Raw genomic sequence first — 20,014 nt, forward strand, 5'->3', positions numbered from 1 at the left:
TTCCCTTTTCCCATTTCCCTTTTCCCATTTCCCTTTTCCATTCCCTTTTCCCGTTCCCATTTCCTTTCCCTTTTCTTTTTTCCCTTTCCCATTTCCCACTCCCATCCCCATTCCCATTTCCCATTCCCATTCCCACTCCCACTCCCATTCTCATTTCCACTCCCACTGCCATTCCCATTCCCATTCCCATTCCCACTCCCATTCCCATTCCCATTATTCCCATTCTCATGATCCCCATCTCCCGTATTCCCACTCCCATCCCCATTCCCATTTCCCATTCCCATCCCCATTCCCATTTCCCATTCCCACTCCCACTCCCATTCCCATTTCCCATTCCCACTCCCACTCCCATTCCCATTCCCATTCCCATTCCCATTCCCATTCCCATTCCCATTCCCATTCCCATTCCCCATTCCCATTTCCCATTCCCATTCCCATTTCCCATTCCCATTTCCCATTCCCATTCCCATTATTCCCATTCCCATTTCCCATTCCCATTCCCATTCCCGTTACTCCCATTCCCATTTCCCATTCCCATCTCAATTCCCATTCTCCATTCCCATTCTCATTATTCCCACTCCCATTCCCATCCCCATTTCCCTTTTCTCTTTTCCCTTTTCCCTTTTCCCTTTCCCAATTCCCATTCCCGGGTCCCCCTCACGGCCCCGCCGCTCCGCCAGGGGGCGCTCGCGGCCCGCTCCGCCCCCCGGGGCCCGCGGCTGAGGCGTCCTCGGCGCTGCCTGAGCGAAGGGCGCTGCAGGCGGGGCGGCGCAGGCCGCAGGCGCGCGGCGGGGCAGCCCGCGCTGCTCAGGACCCGGGTCCTGCGCGTGGCGGCGGCGCTCGGCCCGGCCCGGCTCGGCCCGAGATGGCGACCAAGAACTTCCGCGTGAGCGACGGGGACTGGATCTGCCCCGACAAGAAGTGAGGGCGCGGCCGCGGGCGGGAGCGGGGCCGGGAGCGGGGCTGGGGCCGGGCGGGCCGCGGGCCGGAGCGGGGCCGGAGCGGGGCTGGGGCCGGGCGGGCCGCGGGCCGGAGCGGGGCCGGAGCGGGGGCGCAGCGGGACTCTCGGGGGGCGCACGGCCCGGCCCCGGAGCCGGCTGTGGGCGCGGGGCAGAGGCGGGTTAGCTCGGCTGGATCGGTAATCCCGGCCCGTGCTCTGCTCCCCGCCAGGTGCGGCAACGTGAACTTCGCCAGGAGGACGAGCTGTAACCGATGCGGCAGAGGTGAGTTCCCACCTTGTCCCCTCGTGTCTCTTTGCCCCGTAAAACCGCACCAAAGATTCCCATCCAACCCGAAACTCTGGGAACTCCCCCTGTTTTTCTTAAAAGACCCTTAAGTGTTTCTCCCGCGTTGCGAGGCTGCTGTTTGAGCTGTCGTGTCTGTCCCGCAGAGAAGACGACGGAGGCCAAGATGATGAAGGCGGGCGGGACGGAGATCGGGAAGACGCTGGCGGAGAAGAGCCGGGGGCTGTTCAGCGCCAACGACTGGCAGTGCAAAACGTAGGCTGCAAACACAGCCGCCCTTTCCCTGGGCTCCTGTCCCTGGGCCCCGGGCACGGCCCCGGGCTGTGCTTGGGGCCAGCACTCCTTGCTGCACTGCACTCCATCAGCAGGGCAGCAGAGAGGTTTGGAGCAGCACTGCCCAGGAGAAGGGCACGTTGGATGAGATGAGAGGGAGTGTGGGATGGAGGGAGGGCAGCCCTGGCACAGGGTGCCCAGAGCAGCTGGGGCTGCCCTGGAGCCCTGGCAGTGTCCCAGACCAGGCTGGAGCAGCCTGGGACAGTGGGAAGTGTCCCTGCCGTGCCAGGGTGGCACTGGGTGGGTTTTGAGCTCCCTTCCCACCCAAACCAGCTGTGACTATTCTTGGATGTGGCAATTCCAGCGAGCCTGGCCTGGCAGGTTCGTGCTGGGAAGGGGCTGGAGCCCCAGGAGAGGCTGAGGGAGCTGAGGGCCCTGCCTGTGCAGCTGTGCTCCTGCCCACTGATTTGAAATCTGCCCTGGATCTGTCCAGTGCTTCACCTTCCCAGTGCTGCATCCCCACCCTTTTATTTCCAGTCTGAAGGATAATGCTTTATTCCCAATCTGAAGTGTAATTTATTCCCAATCTGAAGGATAACCTTTTATTCCCAGTCTCAGTTATCCCCAGTCTGCAGGAGATTCTGACCTTTTGTCCCCAGTCTGAAGGATAACTTTTTGTCCCCAATCTGAAGGAGAACCTTTTATTCCCAGTCTGAGTTATTCCCAATCTAAAGAATCACCTTTTATTCCCTGCCTGAAGGATAACTTTTTATTCCTAATCTGAAGGAGAACCTTTTATTTCCAATGTGAAGGGTAATGTTTCATCCCCAATCTGAAGGATAATGTTTTATTCCTAACCTGAAGGGTAACATTTTATTCCCAGTCTGAAGTATGACCTTTTATCCCCAGTCTAAAGGATAATGTTTTATTCCCAATCTGAAGGAGAACATTTTATGCCCAGTCTGAAGGATAACGTTTTATTCCCAATCTGAAGAGTAATCTTTTATCCCAAATCTGAAGGATAATGTTTTACCCCCAATCTGAAGGGTAACATTCTATACCCAGTCTGAAGGATGACCTTTTATCCCCAATCTGAAGGATTATATTCTGTCCCCAGTCTGAAGGATGACCTTTTATCCCCAATCTGAAGGATTATATTCTGTCCCCAGTATGAAGGATAACTTTTGATCCCCAATCTGAAGGATAATGTTTTATCCCCAATCTGAAGGGTAACATTCTGTCCCCAGTCTGAGGGATGACCTTTTATCCCCAGTCTGAAGGATAATGTTTTATCCCCAGTCTGAAGGATAACCTTTTATCCCCAATCTGAAGGATTATATTCTATCCCCAGTCTGGGGGATGACCTTTTATCCCCAATCTGAAGGGTGGGTAATGTTTTATCCCCAATCTGAAGGGTTATACTGTCCCCAGTCTGAAGGATGACCTTTTATCCCCAATCTGAAGGATAACACTGTCCCCAGTCTGAGGGATGACCTTTTATCCCCAGTCTGAAGGGTTACACTGTCCCCAGTCTGAGGATGACCCTTACCCCCAGTGAAGCACGACCTCTCCCCTCTCTGCTCTCCCTGCAGCTGTGGCAATGTGAACTGGGCGCGGCGCTCGGAGTGCAACATGTGCAACACCCCCAAGTACGCCAAGCTGGAGGAGAGGACAGGTGAGCTGGGGGCTCAGGGCTGCCACTGCTGCCAGCAGGGCCTCTGGAAGGCAGAGTGCATGTTGTGTTTTCCCAGCACAGTTCACTCACAGTGCCAGTTCTTGGCCTCAGCGAGTTTTGGTGCTGTGGGAAATCATTCTGCCTGAGCTGCCCCTGTGCTGGATTGGGTGTCAGGACTGGGAGCAATGTTTAATTAATCTGCAGAGGCCTCCTGTGGGCTGTCCATGTGCAGATAAGGCTGTTATCTGCTCAGCAGGGCTGGGGCTCAGTTTCAGCTCCCCTGAGGGAGCTGGGGCAGGATCTCCTTACAGCTGCTGCTCTCCCCTCTGCACCTGGCATCAGGCTGGCTGCAGGGCTGGGAGTTCAGGGTGGAACACAAAGGCACAGGAAAAAAGGAGCCTAGAGAAGGGCACACAGCATTTCAGTATTGAATATTGTGAAAAGGGGAAAGGATATTTAATAATATAACCGTATTTCATATAATTGTTATAATTGCAAATAATATATCCACGTATTTATTATTTAAATAACTTATTGAAGTGCTTAGTAGTTAATTAAGTTGATAAATACTCTTAGTGGTCCTAATCCATTACTTTAATTGGATTTCTGACAAACTGCATTTAATAAACGTGCGTGGGAACAATTCGTGTTGCTCCTGAGATCCAGTTATGGCAGATGTGTAATTCCATGAGGGTTTCCAGAGCCCCTGTGGAAGTTTCAGTGCTCCAAGCAGCTGAGTGTGGTGCAGCTGAAGGGATTGAGTTCTTCTGTCCCTTTTCAAGGCTATGGAGGAGGATTCAATGAACGGGAGAACGTGGAATACATCGAGCGGGAGGAGTCCGACGGGGAGTATGATGAGGTGAGGGAGGGCCAGGGATGGCTCTGGAGAGACTCTTGCTGTGTTTTTTGAGGATATCCCATAACATTGAAATCCAGAGTGCTCAGATTCCCATCCATCTCTGTGGAGTCTCATTGTCCCCAAGATGAGCATCTCTGTGAAAGTTCCTTGTTGCTAATTGATGTTCCATAGTGTTCCCCTTTCCCTTGGGGCAAGATCTTATTGAAAATTGATGATTATTTATTTTCTTATAGAAGTGTTATCAAAAACACAGTTGGTGGTTGTTTTTGGTTAAGTCCTGTTCTAATCCTGGCACAAAATTCCTCAGTTTGGGCGCAAAAAGAAAAAGTACCGGGGGAAGCCGGTGGGTCCTGCCTCCATCCTGAAGGAAGTGGAAGACAAGGAGTCTGAGGGGGAGGATGAGGAGGATGAGGATGAAGATCTCTCCAAGTATAAGTTGGATGAGGTAGGATGCTTTGTTGTTGGAAGCAGTTTTGAATCATGATTTCAGTGCTGCCCAGGAGCAGGGGCAGGGCTGGTCAGTGTTTGCAGCTGCCTTTAGAGCAGAGCTCTGGCAATTACTGCCCAAAGCTGCTGGAACAGATTGCACAAGCTCTGCTTTCTTCTAAATACCTGCACTCAAAACTGGGCCCTTCTTTAAATCATAAATTACAGACTTATCTGAGATCAAAACTCCAGGTCTTTATTTGGCACCTTTATATGGATGTGTGGTTACCATGTATAGTGAGTTTTCTTCTTATGCTTTTAAAACCACATCAGATTGATTTTTTATAAAATGAATAAAATATTCCGAGGGGCTTTTTCATCTTTTCTGAACAATGTGAGCATCACTTATTGGATTTTCCACATCTTTGGGCAGCAGCCCTGCAGAGACCTGTGCAGATGGTTGTTGTACACAGCAGTCACCAAACTTTGCATATGAGATCTGTCTCTGCAGAGTTGGGCTTTGCTTAGAGATTCTGAGGGTGAAAATTCACTTAAAGCAAGTGATAAAAATGTGTCTGTGTGCTCATTAACTTCACTAAATAACAGAGGGGGTGGGTTGCAGGGTTTTTATTTCACCAATTTTCAGCCATACAATTGGGTCCTGTTAAATTCCGCTCCACTTACAAAGAGCACGGGGTAAACGCTGGAATAAATAAAAACTGAAGGGGAGCTAAAGCACTGCCTGGCTTTGCTGTGCTCCAGGATGAGGATGAAGATGATGCTGACCTGTCCAAGTACAACCTGGATGCCAGTGAGGAGGAGGACAGCAGCAAGAAGAAGAAGGCTCCGAGGCGCAGCCGCTCCAAGTCGCGCTCCTCCCGCTCGCGCTCGTCCTCGCGCTCCTCCTCTCACTCGAGCTCAAGGTCTAGGTCCAGGTAAACGGGTACAGGTCCAGGGTAACTCCAGGCAAAATGTCAGTATCTGCCTTCTTCTCTACTTTGTCTTGATTGCCTTGCAGTTGTGTCATGATGTGAATAACTCTGCATTTACAGAGGGGGGATGAGCCTGAGCTGCGGCAGGGGCACTCTGTGGGGATTGTTTTGGTGGTTTCAGTTGGTGTTTGCTGAAATCCTTCCAAGAAACTGAACCATGTCATTTATTTCCAGGTTTTCAGCTCGTGGGCCATGTGTGGTTCTGTTGTTGAACAGAGGGGGGCACTGCTGGAGTGGGAGGAGGTGGCAGAAGAGGCAGTGATGATGCAGCCCAGGGATTCAGTGGGAATATCCTGGGAATAAAGACAAGGAGTTGAACTTGAGTTAATGGCAAGTGACAAAGCTGTAAAAGCAGGGCCAGTGTTGTCAGAACCTCCCCACCCCTGGCAGTGTCCAAGGGCAGCCCTTGGAGCAGCCTGGTCTGGTGAAAGGTGTCCCTGCCCATGGAACAGTGAAATGAATGAGCCTTAAGGTCCCTCCCAGCCCAAACCAGTCTGGAATTCTCTAATTACACTGAGGGTTTATATGGGACCTCACAAAGTCTGCTGGGCAGGCTTAAGCTCTCTCATTACTATTTAAATTCAGTAATAAATGAACAGTTCAGTCAGTGCTCTGAAACTGGGTGATGTCAGTTATATTGCAGCTTTTCAGCTGCCTTACAGCTCATGCAAGGAGGATCCTGATTAATCAGAACGAGCTCCCAGGATCATTTATTCAATTCACATTTGTAAAGTTCAAGTTTCATCTACTCTCCCCAGCTTATCATTGCCCCTCTGTGCTCTCAGTGCTGCCACTGCCCAAATTCTGCAGCCCCTCATGGTAACCAGGGCCCAGCCCCAGTCTCTGGCTTGGCTTCTCCCATCACTGCTGGATCCTGTTCCTGCTGCCTCTGCTGTTCCTCAGCCTCCCCTCCTTCCCACTCCTCAGAGCAGTTGGAGTGCAGTGCTTGGCTGGGAGGCTGCAAGGACACCCAACAGCCTCACCTGCCCAAAACTTTGGTCATTGATTCACAGATTTTAACAGTGAAGTAGAGAGTAACCTGTGCTAACTGAGATTTCAACTTCCTCTTGAACTTTTTGATTCTAGCTACAGATAAATGGAAATATCAATTGCCATTTGTGGTTGCTGGTTTTGTGGGTTTTAAAAAGGTTTAAATGTATTTCCTAGCTGGGAAATGTTCACACTGCTGTGTCCTGCTCAGTAAAATGAGAAAGTCTTGGTAAAACAGTATAAACTGAGAGGCTGACAGCAAGTAGAATATATTTTACCTGAAAATATTATTAGAATTTGTTTTCAATGCTTTTGTTTCCAGTGGTTGCTGGAGCCTTCTGTCAGTGTTAAATTTCTCCTGTGGTTTGTGCTTTAGAGAAAATCCATCAGTGAAAAATTGGGAAATAATTTTGGCCACTTAAAAGTTGGATATGGCTGTATTTTAGCCCCAAATTAACCACTTAATTTATAATGCAGGGGGAAATTTTTAGGAAAATGAATCTATTTACAAAGTGAGAACTGGCTGGGGGGAAACTGAGCTGAGCAATCCTAATGCTCTCATCTGCTCTGCCTTTCAAGGAAACTGATGGGTTTCCAGTTAAGGCACAAATTAAAGCATTGATTCCATGAAATAATGAATAGGATAGATAGGAGGTTATTTCTGTTTGCCAGGTAACTGCAATCCTGTTTTAATTGTTGTGCTTTGTTTTAGGAGCCATAATCTCAAGCTGACTTTATAATGTTTTTAATGCAAGATCTTGCTGTGTCCAAGTGTGTGGTTTAAAGTTGCTGTGGTGATGCTGGGGGGCAGGAGGGGATTGGCACTTTGAGACTCAGACTGTGTTGCTGCCTCATGTCTGCTGCTCTCAGGAGCAGCAACTCTGCCAAATGCCAGTCAGACACTGGAAAAGGATCTCCCATGTTGTTGCAGGTCCCATTCCAGGAGTTCTTCCAGCTCCAGATCGAGGTCCCGCTCGAGCTCCAGGGAACAGTCCCGCTCCCGGGGGTCCAAATCCAGGTGAATGAGGTGCCAGCCTGTCCTGCACTGCCAGGGCAGGGCTGCACTGCTCTGCTCCCACCCCGCAGACCAACATTAACTGCTTTTTATCTTGGAAGTCAGACTGGCTGGGGCTCTGCAGCACCACAGATGTGTTCACTGAGGAGCAGAGGTTTTGGTGCAAGAGGTTAAGCCCGGCCTAAGCCGGGCGAGCGGACGCCAGCGAGCTGCAGAGGAGGAAGAAGGATTTGAGTGCCTGGTTCCCTGCTGCAGGCATCTGGGTGCTTTTCCTGTTTCCTCTGGGGCTGCTTGAGCTGCAGGAACATTAGAAATGCCACTGTACTTCTGGTTTTGTGTTCAGTGAGAATTGTGCATCTTCCACGAGACAGGGTTCTGTAAAGCTGGGGGATCACAGGGACATGGTGGGAGAGGCTGGGAGCACTCAGTGATTTGTGTGGAGCATCACTGAGCTGGGCAGGGCACTGAACAAAAGCATGTTTGAGGTGTCCTTGCAGAACATCCCCTCTGATGGAGTGAAGGGCTGTCCCTTCTCCATGCATGCAGAGAATCCCAAAATTCTAAATCAGGAAGCTTGAGCTCGGAAGAACAACCACAGAAATGGTGCCAGCACCCCTTGTGGGCAGGGGTGTGCTGTGGATTATCCCCTGAGGGTCAGCACAGGATGGAATCTGTGCTTTTGGGAAGAGGAAGGGTGTCCCTGTGCCCCAGCAGAGGGGCACTGTGTTCTAGAGATGGTTTCAGACATCCTGACTCCACTCTGAAAGGCTTTGTGCAGTGTTTTGGTTGAGGAAGGTTTTAGTCTCCTCACAAGTTTGGTTTGGGATTTGTAAATAAAACAGCTGGATTTGTCACTGTCTGGTCAGATGAAGATGAAATGTCCATTAGGATAAAGTGAACCATGGTAAATCAGCTTTATTCTGGTTTTCTGATGTGTGAATTTAACTGCTGAGGAAGGGCCTTACAGAGGCAACTTCCCAGCAGCGTCCCAGTGCTTTTGGGCCAAAATGGCTCGTTCTGGTGGATGCTGGGAAGAGCTTTCCAAGCCATTGGTGGTCCATCTATCAGGAAACACTGCTTAGCAGCATTCCTTAGGAAGGCTGCCCTGGCAGTAGCAGTGCTCTTGGCAGAGTAAGTATTTGTTCTCCACACCCCTGGAGTAAACAGAGTAGCGAATGTTCGTGAAAACTGTCTCTGCTTGTTCTGTCTTTGTGCCTCCTCCACGAGCCCAGAATTAAATGTGATTTATTTCTCAATCAATAAAGATCCAGCTCCAGGTCCTACAGGGGGTCTTCCACCCCAAGGAAAAGATCTTACTCCAGCTCTCGCTCCTCGTCTTCCCCCGAGAGAGGCAAGAAGCGGAGCCGCTCTAGATCCTCTTCCTCTGGTGATCGCAAAAAAAGGCGCTCGAGATCACGGTCACCCGAAAGGTTTGGGTTTATGTAGAATAACAATGGCTGTATTGACATGTCTGATGGTTTATTGTAGTTATCCAAGGACTGATTCTCTGGGAAACAATTGAATCTGAGCAGTTGTTCTCATAGTAAAAGTAGTTGCACCACTCGCCCTACTCTTACTTTTGTTAACCCCTCTGTAATTGCTTTGTTATTTAAGTAATTTTCCCCCCTGCAATGAAATTCCTCCTGGTAGGAGCATGTTCCTTGTAAAGACCTGGCTCACCCTTCTTTCAGTGTGTGACAGTGTTAATGTGTTCATTATTGAATTATTTTCTTAAGTAAATACTGCATTGAAATAGAAACTGTATTCTGCTCTCAGTATTAAACTTAGACTTTCTTTATTAAATAAGTGGCTTAAAGTTACTTGTATATATTCTTGTAAGGCCCCCATGAGATATACTTGGCTTCCAGCTATGGTAGGATGCTGCTCAAAGTGGGTGCCAGGATGAATCTGAGCTCATTTCTGTGCATGCTTTCTCCATTTGTATCTTGCAGACGCCGCAGATCTTCCTCCGGATCCTCCCATTCTGGTTCCCGTACGAGTTCTAAAAAGAAATAATGTCTAAAAGCTCACACTTACAAAAACCCACCAAAATTCCAGTCAGTGCATGAGACATTTTTAAGAAGTTGGTGTCTTACTTGGTCAGAAGTGCTCAATCTGCTAGTAGAGGTGCATGTCTGTCCTGGCTTTCTGGCAAACTGCAGCTTTGTTCATCCATCACCCAACCCAGTAGCATTTTAAGCCATAAACTCCCCGGCACAGGGGCAAGTTCTGTGCTCTGGAGGGGGTTTATTATTTTTTCAAGATCAGTTCCTCTGTTGCTGGCTCCCTCAGCTGGAGGAGCAGCTGGGAATGCCCTGGCACAGCTCTCTGTGTCAGTTTTGCAGAGCAGGATGGAGCTCCCTGGGACCAGAGCAGGGGCAGGGCTGGGGCTGAGCAGTTCTCTTTTGCCACGTAGCAGTGCCAGTGCAGATGGACACCCCTCTCTAGCAGCTCAGAGCCCCAGTCCATCATGGTTGCAGAGGGAATTGGCTTCATTCCTGGCCAGGGAGGACGGTGCTGTGGCTGTGCTGCTTTCCAGAGCCCGGACTCCAGGATCCCTCCTTACAGAGGGAGCAGTTGGGATCTGCTCTTGGGCTGCAGGAGTGTGGAACTGGCTCCTTGGAATCAAGGGAAGCTTCTGCAGGCCGCCTGTAAAATTTCCTTTGGGGCTGACTAAAATTTGCAAGGTATCTTAATTTTATTTTTCTTTAAAAAATGAGAGTGAATAAACTGCATAGAAAAGTTCTGGCATCTTCCACGTCTTCTTCATGGATCATTCTTTTGCCCTTCAACATAATTTATGGCTTAAAATGCTTGATGGAATCCATTTGAGTCTAAAACTTGATCTCTTGAGCTCCGTTTGGTTAAGAAAGGTTTAAGTTTCTTCAGTGCCATCACAAGGTAAGTATGGTAAGGAAAAATCTTCTTTTTAAGCAAGCAAAGAGCAATATACCTTCATTTATTTCAGTAATAAAACTGCCAGATTTGCTGCTTGTTTTGATAAACTGCAGAAACAAACGGAGCAAAATCGAAAAACTCCATTCTGCTTTTTGTTCTCTTTTTGTTTTTTTCTCTTTTTTTTTTTTTTTTGAGCCATGTCTTATGGACTGGTCTAGAAGCAAAATGTTTTTGGTGTAGAGGTATTTTGATAAATCTCTGCAGAAAAAAATGCAGTTTCTTCTTTAATGCTTTCTTTTCTCTCTAATTTCCATGCTAAATGTGTGTAGGTTGCACAAGAGCAGGTTAGTCTGTAACTGCCTCTGACTTCAACGTCCAACTAAACTGTAAAAGCAGATCAAGTAGACTCTGTTGTTAGCCTTGGGTTTTCTTGTGCTTTGTATTCCAATTGTTGCTGTACTTAACAGATGGGAGGTTTTAAATTTAGCAACTGATAGGCCACAGGCAAGGGAGGAGGTGCTTCATTGGGCTTAGAGAACGTGTAAGGCAAAATGATGCTGTAGACAAGTGTAAATAAAACCTGTGAGTCAACCGGGCTCCAGTGCTTTGTTTGGGGACACTCTGACTTCCCTGTCACCTGCACTGACCAATTTCCTGTCACCTGCACAGATCCTGTCACCTGCACTGACCCTGATCCTGTCACCTGCACTGACCAATTCCCTGTCACCTGCACAGATCCTGTCACCTGCACTGACCCATCCCTGTCACCTGCGCTGACCCTGATCCTGTCACCTGCACTGACCAATTCCCTGTCACCTGTACTGACCCTGACCCTGTCACCTGCACAGATCCTGTCACCTGCACTGACCCATCCCTGTCACCTGCACTGACCCTGATTCTGTCACCTGTACTAACCAATTCCCTGTCACCTACACAGACCCATCTCTGTAACCTGCACAGATCCTGATCCTGTCACCTGCACAGATCCTGTCACCTGCACAGATCCTGACCCTGTCACCTCACCTGGCCCGTGGATCCCCACCTGTCCACAACTTTGAAGTCCTTTAAGTCTTAAAAACATTTTTTAATTTTAACAGCAAATGGCCTTTTGTGAAACTCCAAACCGTTTACACAGAATCATGGAGCATCTTGGGCTGGATGAGATCCCAAATCCCCCCAGTGTCCAATCCTGGCAGGGAGTTGTGCAGAGCCAGAAATTCCCCCTGAGCCTCCTTTTCTCCAGCCTGAGCCCCTTCCCATCCCCTCAGGGATTCTCCAGCCCCTTCCCATCCCCTCAGGGATTCTCCAGCCCCTTCCCATCCCCTCAGGGATTCTCCAGCCCCTTCCCATCTCCTCAGGGACTCTCCATTCCCTTCCCATCCCCTCAGGGATTCTCCAGCCCCTTCCCATCCCCTCAGGGATTCTCCAGCCCCTTCCCATCCCCTCAGGGATTCTCCAGCTCCTTCCCATCCCCTCAGGGACTCTCCAGCCCCTTCCCATCCCCTCAGGGATTCTCCAGCCCCTTCCCATCCCCTCAGGGATTCTCCAGCCCCTTCCCATCCCCGCAGGGACTCTCCATCCCTTTCCCATCCCCTCAGGGATTCTCCATCCCTTTCCCATCCCCTCAGGGACTCTCCAGCCCCTTCCCATCCCCTCAGGGACTCTCCATCCCTTTCCCATCCCCTCAGGGACTCTCCAGCCGCTCCCGTCCCTCTCCTTTCCGTGCTCCTCTCCCCAGCCCTGCCCGCTCTCTCCCCGCCCCGGGGCGGTCCCGCCCGTCCCTCCCATAAAGCGGCCGCTCGGTGCCGGCTCGGTGCCGGGCTCCTTCCCGCTCCATTCCCGCTCCGTCCCTGTCCCGTTCCCGGTGTATCCCCGCTCCGGGCGGGATGAGCCCCTGGCAGCAGCGGCCGCCCAACGGCAGCGCGGCGGGCGGGCTGGGCCCGCGGGGGAACGGCACGGGCCGGGGCGGCGCCGTGTCCGCGGCCATCCCGCTGAGCATGATGCTGGCCGGCATGGCGGGCAACGCGCTGGCCATGCTGCTCGTGTCCCGCAGCTACCGCGCCAAGGGCAGCCGCAGGAAGCGCTCCTTCCTGCTGTGCATCGGCTCCCTGGCGCTCACCGACATGCTGGGCCAGCTGCTCACCAGCCCCATCGTCATCTCCGTCTACCTGTCGGGCCGGCCCTGGGCCGCCATGGACCCCTCGGGCCGCGTCTGCGACTTCTTCGGCTTCAGCATGACGGTGTTCGGGCTGTGCCCGCTGCTGATCGCCAGCGCCATGGCGGTGGAGCGGGCGCTGGCCATCCGCGCCCCGCACTGGTACGCCAGCCACATGAGCCCGCGGGCGGCGCGGCGCGGCCTGCTCGCCATCTGGGCGCTCGGCGTGGCCTTCGCGCTGCTGCCGCTGGCCGGGCTGGGCCGCTACGCGCTGCAGTGGCCCGGCACCTGGTGCTTCATCAGCACGGCCGGCGGCAGCGCCTTCGCCGCCGCCTTCGCCGCGCTGGGGCTGCTGTCCCTGGCGGTGACCGGCGCCGGTAACCTGGCCACCATCCAGGCGCTGCTGGCCCGCTGCCGGGCCAAGGCCCGCGCCGCGCAGCCCGGCCGCCGCTGGGGCCGCATCGCCACCGAGACGCTGCTGCAGCTGCTGGGCATCATGTGCGTGCTGGCCGCCTGCTGGTCACCGCTCCTGGTACGTACCGAGCGCTGCGGGCACGGCGGGGACAGCCCGGCCCGCGGGACAGCGGGGACAGCGACAGGGACAGGGACAGCGACATCCCTGCTCCGCGGGACAGCGGGGACAGCGACAGGGACAGCGACAAGAGACAGCGACATCCCTGCTCCGCGGGACATCAGGGACAGGGACAGAGACAGGGACAGAGACAGGGACAGCGACATCCCTGCTCCGCGGGGACAGCGACAGCGACAAGAGACAGCGACATCCCTGCTCCGCGGGACGTCGGGGACAGCGACAGGGACAGGGACAGGGACAGAGACATCCCTGCTCCTTGGGGACATCTATAGGGGCAACAGGGACAGGGACATCCCTGCTCCGCGGGACATCGGGGACAGCGACAGGGACAGTGACAGGGGGTTCTGCTCCTTGGGGACATCAGGGACAGCGACAGGGACATCCCTGCTCCGCGGGACATCGAGGACAGCGACAGGGACAGGGACATCCCTGCTCCTTGGGGACATCGGGGGCAGCGACAGCGACAGGGGGGTTCTGCTCCTTGGGGACATCAGGGACAGGGGCAGGGACAGGGGGTCCTGCTCCTTGGGGACATCTATAGGGACAGGGGGGTCCTGCTCCTTGGGGACATCAGGGACAGCGACAGGGACAGCGACATCCCTGCTCCTTGGGGACATCTATAGGGACAGGGGGATCCTGCTCCTTGGGGACATCCAGGGACAGCCCTCGGGGAGGACAGCAGGGACAGGGACAGGGACAGGGGTGGGAAGGTTGTAGCAGAGGAGCTGGGCGAGTCCCAGAGGAGAGCCGAGTGCAGGACATCAGGAGCAGGAGTTAAAAGGAGCAGGAGCAGGTTCTGGAGCAGAGGAGAAGAGTGGGATGTGAGCAGTGGCTCTGGGAGCAGCCAGATGGGATTCAGGGGTTTTTTTGTGCTCCCACCTCGCAGCAAAACTTCCCTCAGTGTTTTATGGTGGGAAAAGGCACAACCCGTGGCTGTGAGTGCCCTGAGGCCAGCAGCTGCTGGGTTTGATTTACAGAGCCAGCCAGGCTTGTCCAGGCTGCTTCTTAAAGGATCTTTGCATTGCTTTCTGCTGCTTTATTATTCCTTCCTCAAGCACCCTGCTGGTGTAGGAGTGGGGGAGGCAGAATCCACATCTCTGTGTGGGAGCAGGGCACACCCAGGGGTCTGGGATCACATCCCAAATTCTGTCTTACTCTATCAAGCAGTATTAGGATTTTTGGAAAATTTGTGCTTGGGATCTCTGAGCACGGTGGGCTGAAGCTGATTTTGAAAATGCTGAGGTTTTGTGGAAGGTTCTTTGTGGCTGGAGAAGGATTTTTCTTCTGTCCTGTCACCCCTGAGGGTTTCACCAGCAGCATGAGAGGAGATCCCTGAGGTGGGGAAGGGTTTCCTCCTCCCTCCTAACCAGGATAAATCAGTGAGCAATCAGGGATTTCTGTGGATTCAGAGGCAAAAGTCAAACCCACAAGCACAAGGGATTCCATCTGCACTTCCCTTGGCGGCAGCAACACTTGGAAGTGTGGAACTCCTTCTGTGGAGCTCTCAAAATGCAGATTTGTGTCTGCAGGGGTGTTTTTATAAATACACTCCATTTTTATACATGAACCTCCATGGCCATACATACACCCCAGCTTGTTCTGTGCAGCTCAAGGATTGGTGACCAGATTTTTGGAGAATGCAAATGCCTTTCAGTGAAAACCAGCTCCTAGCAATCCCTTAACCTGTAGCTGCAGCACTCAGCAGTTGTAAGAAACTGAGCTGAAATAGAAATCCAGGGCTTTACAGAGGAGGTTTTTTTGTTTCTGTGGGGTTTTTTTAAAGACATCTGAGTTTTGTAACTGAGAATTAATGGATCCTGGCAGCTGCTGCTGAGAGGTAAACAACACCCTCACCACACACGGTATTTTTAGAGCTGATCTGTTGATGCAAAGGACAAAATCAAATGTGATTTAAGAGGGAGAGCTCTGCTGTGGTGTCTGTGCTCTGGAGGGCTCTTGGAGTGCCCTGCAGGTCTGGCTGTGTGCTGGCTGGGGAGGGAGGGAGGAGAGCACAAAATGCAGGAATTGTTTCCTTTCTCCAAGCCACAGGAGCTGCCTGGGCTCAGCAGCTGGAGAACACTGGGCTGGGATCCTCTGGGCACTGGGGAGCAGCACAGGGATGGAGGGGCAGGATTCAGGGATCCAGCTGGGCTGCCCCTGATCCCTGGGACACCCTGGGGCACGGGGAGGTGGCACTGCCATGGCAGGGGTGGCACTGGGGGTTTAAGGTCTCTCCCAGCCCATCCCAGTCTGGGACTGTGGGATAACCCCCAAGCTGGGTGCAGCAGACAAACAGCTCCGTGGTGAAATGATGGGAGCTGTTCCCTGACTCACAGCAACACCACTGCAGCACAAACTGGAATCCACCACGATCATTTTGGAGTTCCAGGCAACAGAACCATTCCTTCCCAGAGCTGTTCCAAAGTTATTTAAGGCCAGAATGCTCAGAAATTCTGCTGCTTATCCCTCCTGGCAGACAGAAACTAAAGACATGCAAAACCACATTCATGATAACAGCAAAGTCTTGTTGACTAAACCAAATCACCAGCCATACTCCTATATGCATTTTCAGCCAGATTTTTAATGACATAAATTATGTTGACTTTATTCCACCCAATGCAGCTCCTCTGCCTTGTGCAGCCTTTTAATCCATTTAGAAGAGCAATACAGGCCATGATAAGCAACCTCTAATGATATCAAACAAACAGAATTTCCAGTAGAGCAGCTGTTGGCCCAGCAAGGACTCCAGTCAAGGGATGCTACGTAATAAAACCAGAAAGGAGCAGCAGTTGTGTGCTTGGGAAATGTGTTTTATTAGGCTGGTGGGTTTGGAGCCTGGCCTGAGAAAGAGATGGGAGAGTCTGGGCAGGGACAGGGACAGGGATGGGACAGGGACAGGGGCAGGGACAGGGACAGGGGCAGGGACAGGGACAGGGTGTGAAGAGCCAGGGAAGTGATCAAGTTCTGGCTGTGTGGGTCTGGTACCCCAGTGGCTCCTGATGTGCTCTGGGTCTGTATCCATGTTTTCACAGAGCTCTATATCCATATTTTCATGAAGTTCTATATCCCTATTTTCAAAAAGCTCTGTATCCATATTTTCACAAAGCTCTATATCCCTATTTTCACAGAGCTCTATGTCCATATTTCACAAAGCTCTATATCCATATTTTCACAGAGCTCTATATCCCTATTTTCACAGAGCTCAATATCCATATTTTCACAGAGCTCTATATCCCTATTTTCACAGAGCTCTGTATCCATATTTTCACAGAGCTCTATATCCCTATTTTCACAAAGTTCTTTCCATGGCCACTTATGTCAATGAAATGCTGTGGGTGGAATCCTCAGCTGCTTCTGTTTAAAGAAACAAAAACAAATCTGTGCTGTCCACACTGCCCTGCCCTCCAGACTGAGCCCAGCTCTCCAAGGTCAACACATGGTTATTGATCTGGCACCCAGAATATCCCTTTGCATGGAAAAATCCTCCCTGGAGCCTCTGAGGCTCCAACTGTCCCAGCCTGGGGACAGCAGCAGCCCAGCTGTGCCCTTGGTGGTCTGAGGAGCTTCCTGTGGGATGGCAGCTCCTTCCCAAAGGCTGGAGCTGGGGCTGGCAGGGATTCCCTGAGGGGCTGTTCCCTCGGGCTGTTCCCAGCAGTTCTGGGACTGGCTGAAAGTTTGTCCAGGGCTGGGAGGGCTGGGAGAGCTGAGTGTGCCAGGACAGGGCTGGGAGAGCTGAGTGTGCCAGGACAGGGCTGGGAGAGCTGAGTGTGCCAGGATAGAGCTGGGAGAGCTGAGTGTGCCAGGATAGAGCTGGGAGAGCTGAGTGTGCAAGGACAGGGCTGGGAGAGCCGAGTGTGCCAGGACAGGGCTGGGAGAGCTGAGTGTGCAAGGACAGGGCTGGGAGAGCCGAGTGTGCCAGGACAGGGCTGGGAGAGCTGAGTGTGCCAGGATAGAGCTGGGAGAGCTGAGTGTGCCAGGATAGAGCTGGGAGAGCTGAGTGTGCCAGGATAGAGCTGGGAGAGCTGAGTGTGCCAGGATAGAGCTGAGTGTGCCAGGAGACAGCTGAGTGTGCCAGGACAGAGCTGGGAGAGCTGAGTGTGCAAGGACAGAGCTGGGAGAGCTGAGTGTGCCAGGAGACAGCTGAGTGTGCCAGGACAGGGCTGGGAGTTCCAGCCCCATCCCAGACCCACAGGGATTCCAGGCTGCACACTCCAATAGCTAAGCCCTCCAAGTCATGGCCAGGAAAGATTTGTGAGCAAAAGAAGGGTCTGGAGAGGAGAATGAGGTGCTGAGGAGAATGAATTGTTCAGGGAAATGAGGTGTTCAGGAGCTCTCCCACAGGATCCCAGACTGGCTGGGGCTGGGAGGGACCTTCCATCTCATCCAGTCCCTCAGACAGGCCCTGTGTGGGACATCCCAGGGCTGCCAGGCTCTCTGGTGCCCCAGCCCCTGACCCCTGTCCCTCTTCCCCAGATCTCCATGCTGAGGATGGTGGTGGAGCAGGCGGCCGGGCCGAGCCGGGGCAACGCGCGGCGCTGGGAGCAGCAGGAGCAGCAGGAGCAGCAGGAGCAGCAGGAGTGGCAGCAGGAGCAGCAGGAGTGGCACCAGGAGCAGCAGGAGTGGCAGCAGCAGGAGTGTGACCTGTCCCTGACCGCTGTCCGCCTGGCCTCCCTCAACCAGATCCTGGACCCCTGGGTGTACCTGCTGCTGCGCAGGATCCTGCTGCAGCACCTCTGCCAGGCTGCCAGCGCCCTCTGCAAGGGCTCCAGCAGGGACAGGGATGGGGACAGGGACAGGGACATCACCCTGACCCACCAGACCCACCTCTGCCAGGCTGCCAGCGCCCTCTGCAAGGGCTCCAGCAGGGACAGGGATGGGGACAGGGACAGGGACAGGGACATCACCCTGTCCCACCAGATCCCCCAGACTGCAGCCTGAGGTGACCCCACAATGGCCTCAGGACACGTTGCCACAGCTCCAGGAGCCAGGAGACCCTCCTGGGGATCTGCCCCATGCTGGCACCCCTCACTGTGTCACTGCTGTGCCCAGAGTGCCACGTTGTTCCTGCAGGGTGCCACGGGCTGGGATGCAGCAGGGCAGGGCAGGGCACTCAGGGGCATCAGGGCTGAGCTGCACCACGGGCTGGGGACAGTCCATGGTCACTGCAGAGTGGGATCAGGACATTCCATGGTCACTGCAAACAGGATCAGGACAGTCCATGGTCACTGCAGAGTGGGATCAGGACATTCCATGGTCACTGCAAACAGGATCAGGACAGTCCATGGTCACTGCAGAGTGGGATCAGGACATTCCATGGTCACTGCAAACAGGATCAGGACAGTCCATGGTCACTGCAGAGTGGGATCAGGACATTCCATGGTCACTGCAAACAGGATCAGGACAGTCCATGGTCACTGTTACTTGTGGCTGAGATGCAGAATGGATCAGGACATGCCATGGTCACTGCAGAGTGGGATCAGGACAGTCCATGGTCACTGCAAACAGGATCAGGACAGTCCATGGTCACTGTTACTTGTGGCTGAGATGCAGAATGGATCAGGACATTCCATGGTCACTGCAGAATGGGATCAGGACACTCCATGGTCACTGTTACTTGTGGCTGAGATGCAGAATGGGATCAGGACAGTCCATGGGCACTGCAAACAGGATGAGACATTCCATGGTCACTGTCACTCATGGCTGAGATACACCCTGGGAGTTCTCATGGACCTAAAGAAGAGCCTGAGGGGGCTTCCCTTGCTTTTAAGCTGGATAAAAAAGGTTTTCCTGACAGCCAACGTCCTACAGATGGATTTACAGAAGGGACTCACTCCTGAGAATGTTTAATTACCAACATTATCTCCTTCCTCCTTTTTTTCTGGAGGAGCATGGGGACAAAGGGAGAGAAAACAGGAATAAGGAAAAAAATTAAATGTGATTGGATTTCAGTGTCTTAAAGCTGAGCAGGGGTTGTGGCAGTGATGGGACATCCATCTCCAAGAGCTGAAGGCAGCAGGAGGAGGATGCAGCCCTGGGGAAGGCAGGAACCCCTGGTTTGTCCTGTGGGAGGCCAGGCAGGCTGGAATTGCTGCTTGAACAGCACCCACAGAGCTCTGGGGCAGATGGAGGGGGAGGAAGGGGCTGGAGAAGGGACATCTCCTAAAGCAGGCTGGCAGAGGCAGAGCCCTGCTGCCACAGGAGCTGTGTCCTGGCTTTGTGGGCAGCTCAGGAGCTCCTCGTTCCTCCAGAGCATCCCAAGCACTCCAGCCCTTCCTCCAGCAGCTCTGGGAGTTCCTGACCTTCAGCTGGCTGAAGCAGTGGGTGAATTTGTCAGGTCTCTTCCCAAAGAAACTTCCATCATTCAGTTACAAACTCACTTCCAATCCACTTGTGCCACATCTGAGGTTTGTTTTGTAAAAAGTTGTGCCTTAAGGCATTTTCTTCACCCTTTTGGAGCTGACAGCCTCTCATGTCTCCTGTTTTGTGGGGTGGAATTAAATGCAAATATAATAAAATAAGCTGGTATTCCATGTGCCAGGTGCTGTGGGATTCAGGGGTCTTACAGACAAATGAAATCCTGCATCTGTGAGGAATTTCTTGCACTAAACCTTTGCTTTTACTCTTTTTACTTTGTTTATAAAAGTAACTCCTCAGCAAAGAATCCGTGTCTGCATTCTCTGGTTCTTGTCCACATCAATCTGATTTTATCCAGGTGATAAAGTCTAGCCTAAAAGTCAAAGTTCAGCTTTAACTGAAGACCCAGCCTAAATGTAATGGATTAAATGCATTTTTCATTTGGGTTGCTGCAGCCTGCTCTGGGTGTAACAGCTACAGGTTCCTCAGTGCTTCAGGGGAAAATGCTGCTTCAAGAAGTGCCTGGCAGGAGCCAGACTGC

The 20,014-nt window shown here is 52.6% G+C and overlaps 2 protein-coding genes across 3 annotated transcripts; both read left to right on the forward strand.

The window, feature by feature from the left end:
• The first annotated feature begins 789 nt into the window (after positions 1-789).
• On the forward strand, positions 790-10,968 carry ZRANB2 (zinc finger RANBP2-type containing 2). Of its 2 annotated transcripts, XM_056497555.1 has the most exons (10): positions 790-921; positions 1,171-1,223; positions 1,391-1,499; positions 3,110-3,192; positions 3,975-4,051; positions 4,359-4,496; positions 5,240-5,412; positions 7,391-7,477; positions 8,740-8,904; positions 9,427-10,968. In XM_056497555.1, the coding sequence occupies exons 1-10, from the start codon at positions 866-868 to the stop codon at positions 9,488-9,490; spliced, it is 1,005 nt and encodes a 334-aa protein (XP_056353530.1). In that variant the 5' UTR covers positions 790-865; the 3' UTR covers positions 9,491-10,968. The 2 variants fall into 2 exon arrangements, with proteins under 2 accessions (XP_056353530.1, XP_056353531.1); XM_056497556.1 differs by lacking the exon at positions 790-921 and having other exon boundaries at positions 1,198-1,223; positions 1,329-1,499.
• A 1,225-nt stretch (positions 10,969-12,193) lies between these two features.
• Positions 12,194-19,882, forward strand: PTGER3 (prostaglandin E receptor 3). The gene is made up of 2 exons (XM_056497553.1): positions 12,194-13,059; positions 17,593-19,882. Exons 1-2 carry the CDS (start codon positions 12,259-12,261, stop codon positions 18,055-18,057), a joined length of 1,266 nt encoding a protein of 421 aa, XP_056353528.1. The 5' UTR covers positions 12,194-12,258; the 3' UTR covers positions 18,058-19,882.
• The last annotated feature ends 132 nt before the right edge of the window (positions 19,883-20,014 follow it).

The sequence above is a fragment of the Oenanthe melanoleuca genome, chromosome 8, assembly GCF_029582105.1.
Source record: "Oenanthe melanoleuca isolate GR-GAL-2019-014 chromosome 8, OMel1.0, whole genome shotgun sequence".
Lineage (NCBI taxonomy): Eukaryota > Metazoa > Chordata > Aves > Passeriformes > Muscicapidae > Oenanthe > Oenanthe melanoleuca.

Coding starts and splice junctions, on each gene's coding strand:
- ZRANB2 (XM_056497555.1), top strand. CDS start 866: ATGGCGACCAAGAACTTCCGCGTGAGCGACGGGGACTGGATCTGCCCC. Junction 4,052..4,358: donor CCGACGGGGAGTATGATGAG/GTGAGGGAGGGC, acceptor AAAATTCCTCAG/TTTGGGCGCAAAAAGAAAAA. Junction 8,905..9,426: donor AGATCACGGTCACCCGAAAG/GTTTGGGTTTAT, acceptor TGTATCTTGCAG/ACGCCGCAGATCTTCCTCCG.
- PTGER3 (XM_056497553.1), top strand. CDS start 12,259: ATGAGCCCCTGGCAGCAGCGGCCGCCCAACGGCAGCGCGGCGGGCGGG. Junction 13,060..17,592: donor CCTGCTGGTCACCGCTCCTG/GTACGTACCGAG, acceptor CCTCTTCCCCAG/ATCTCCATGCTGAGGATGGT.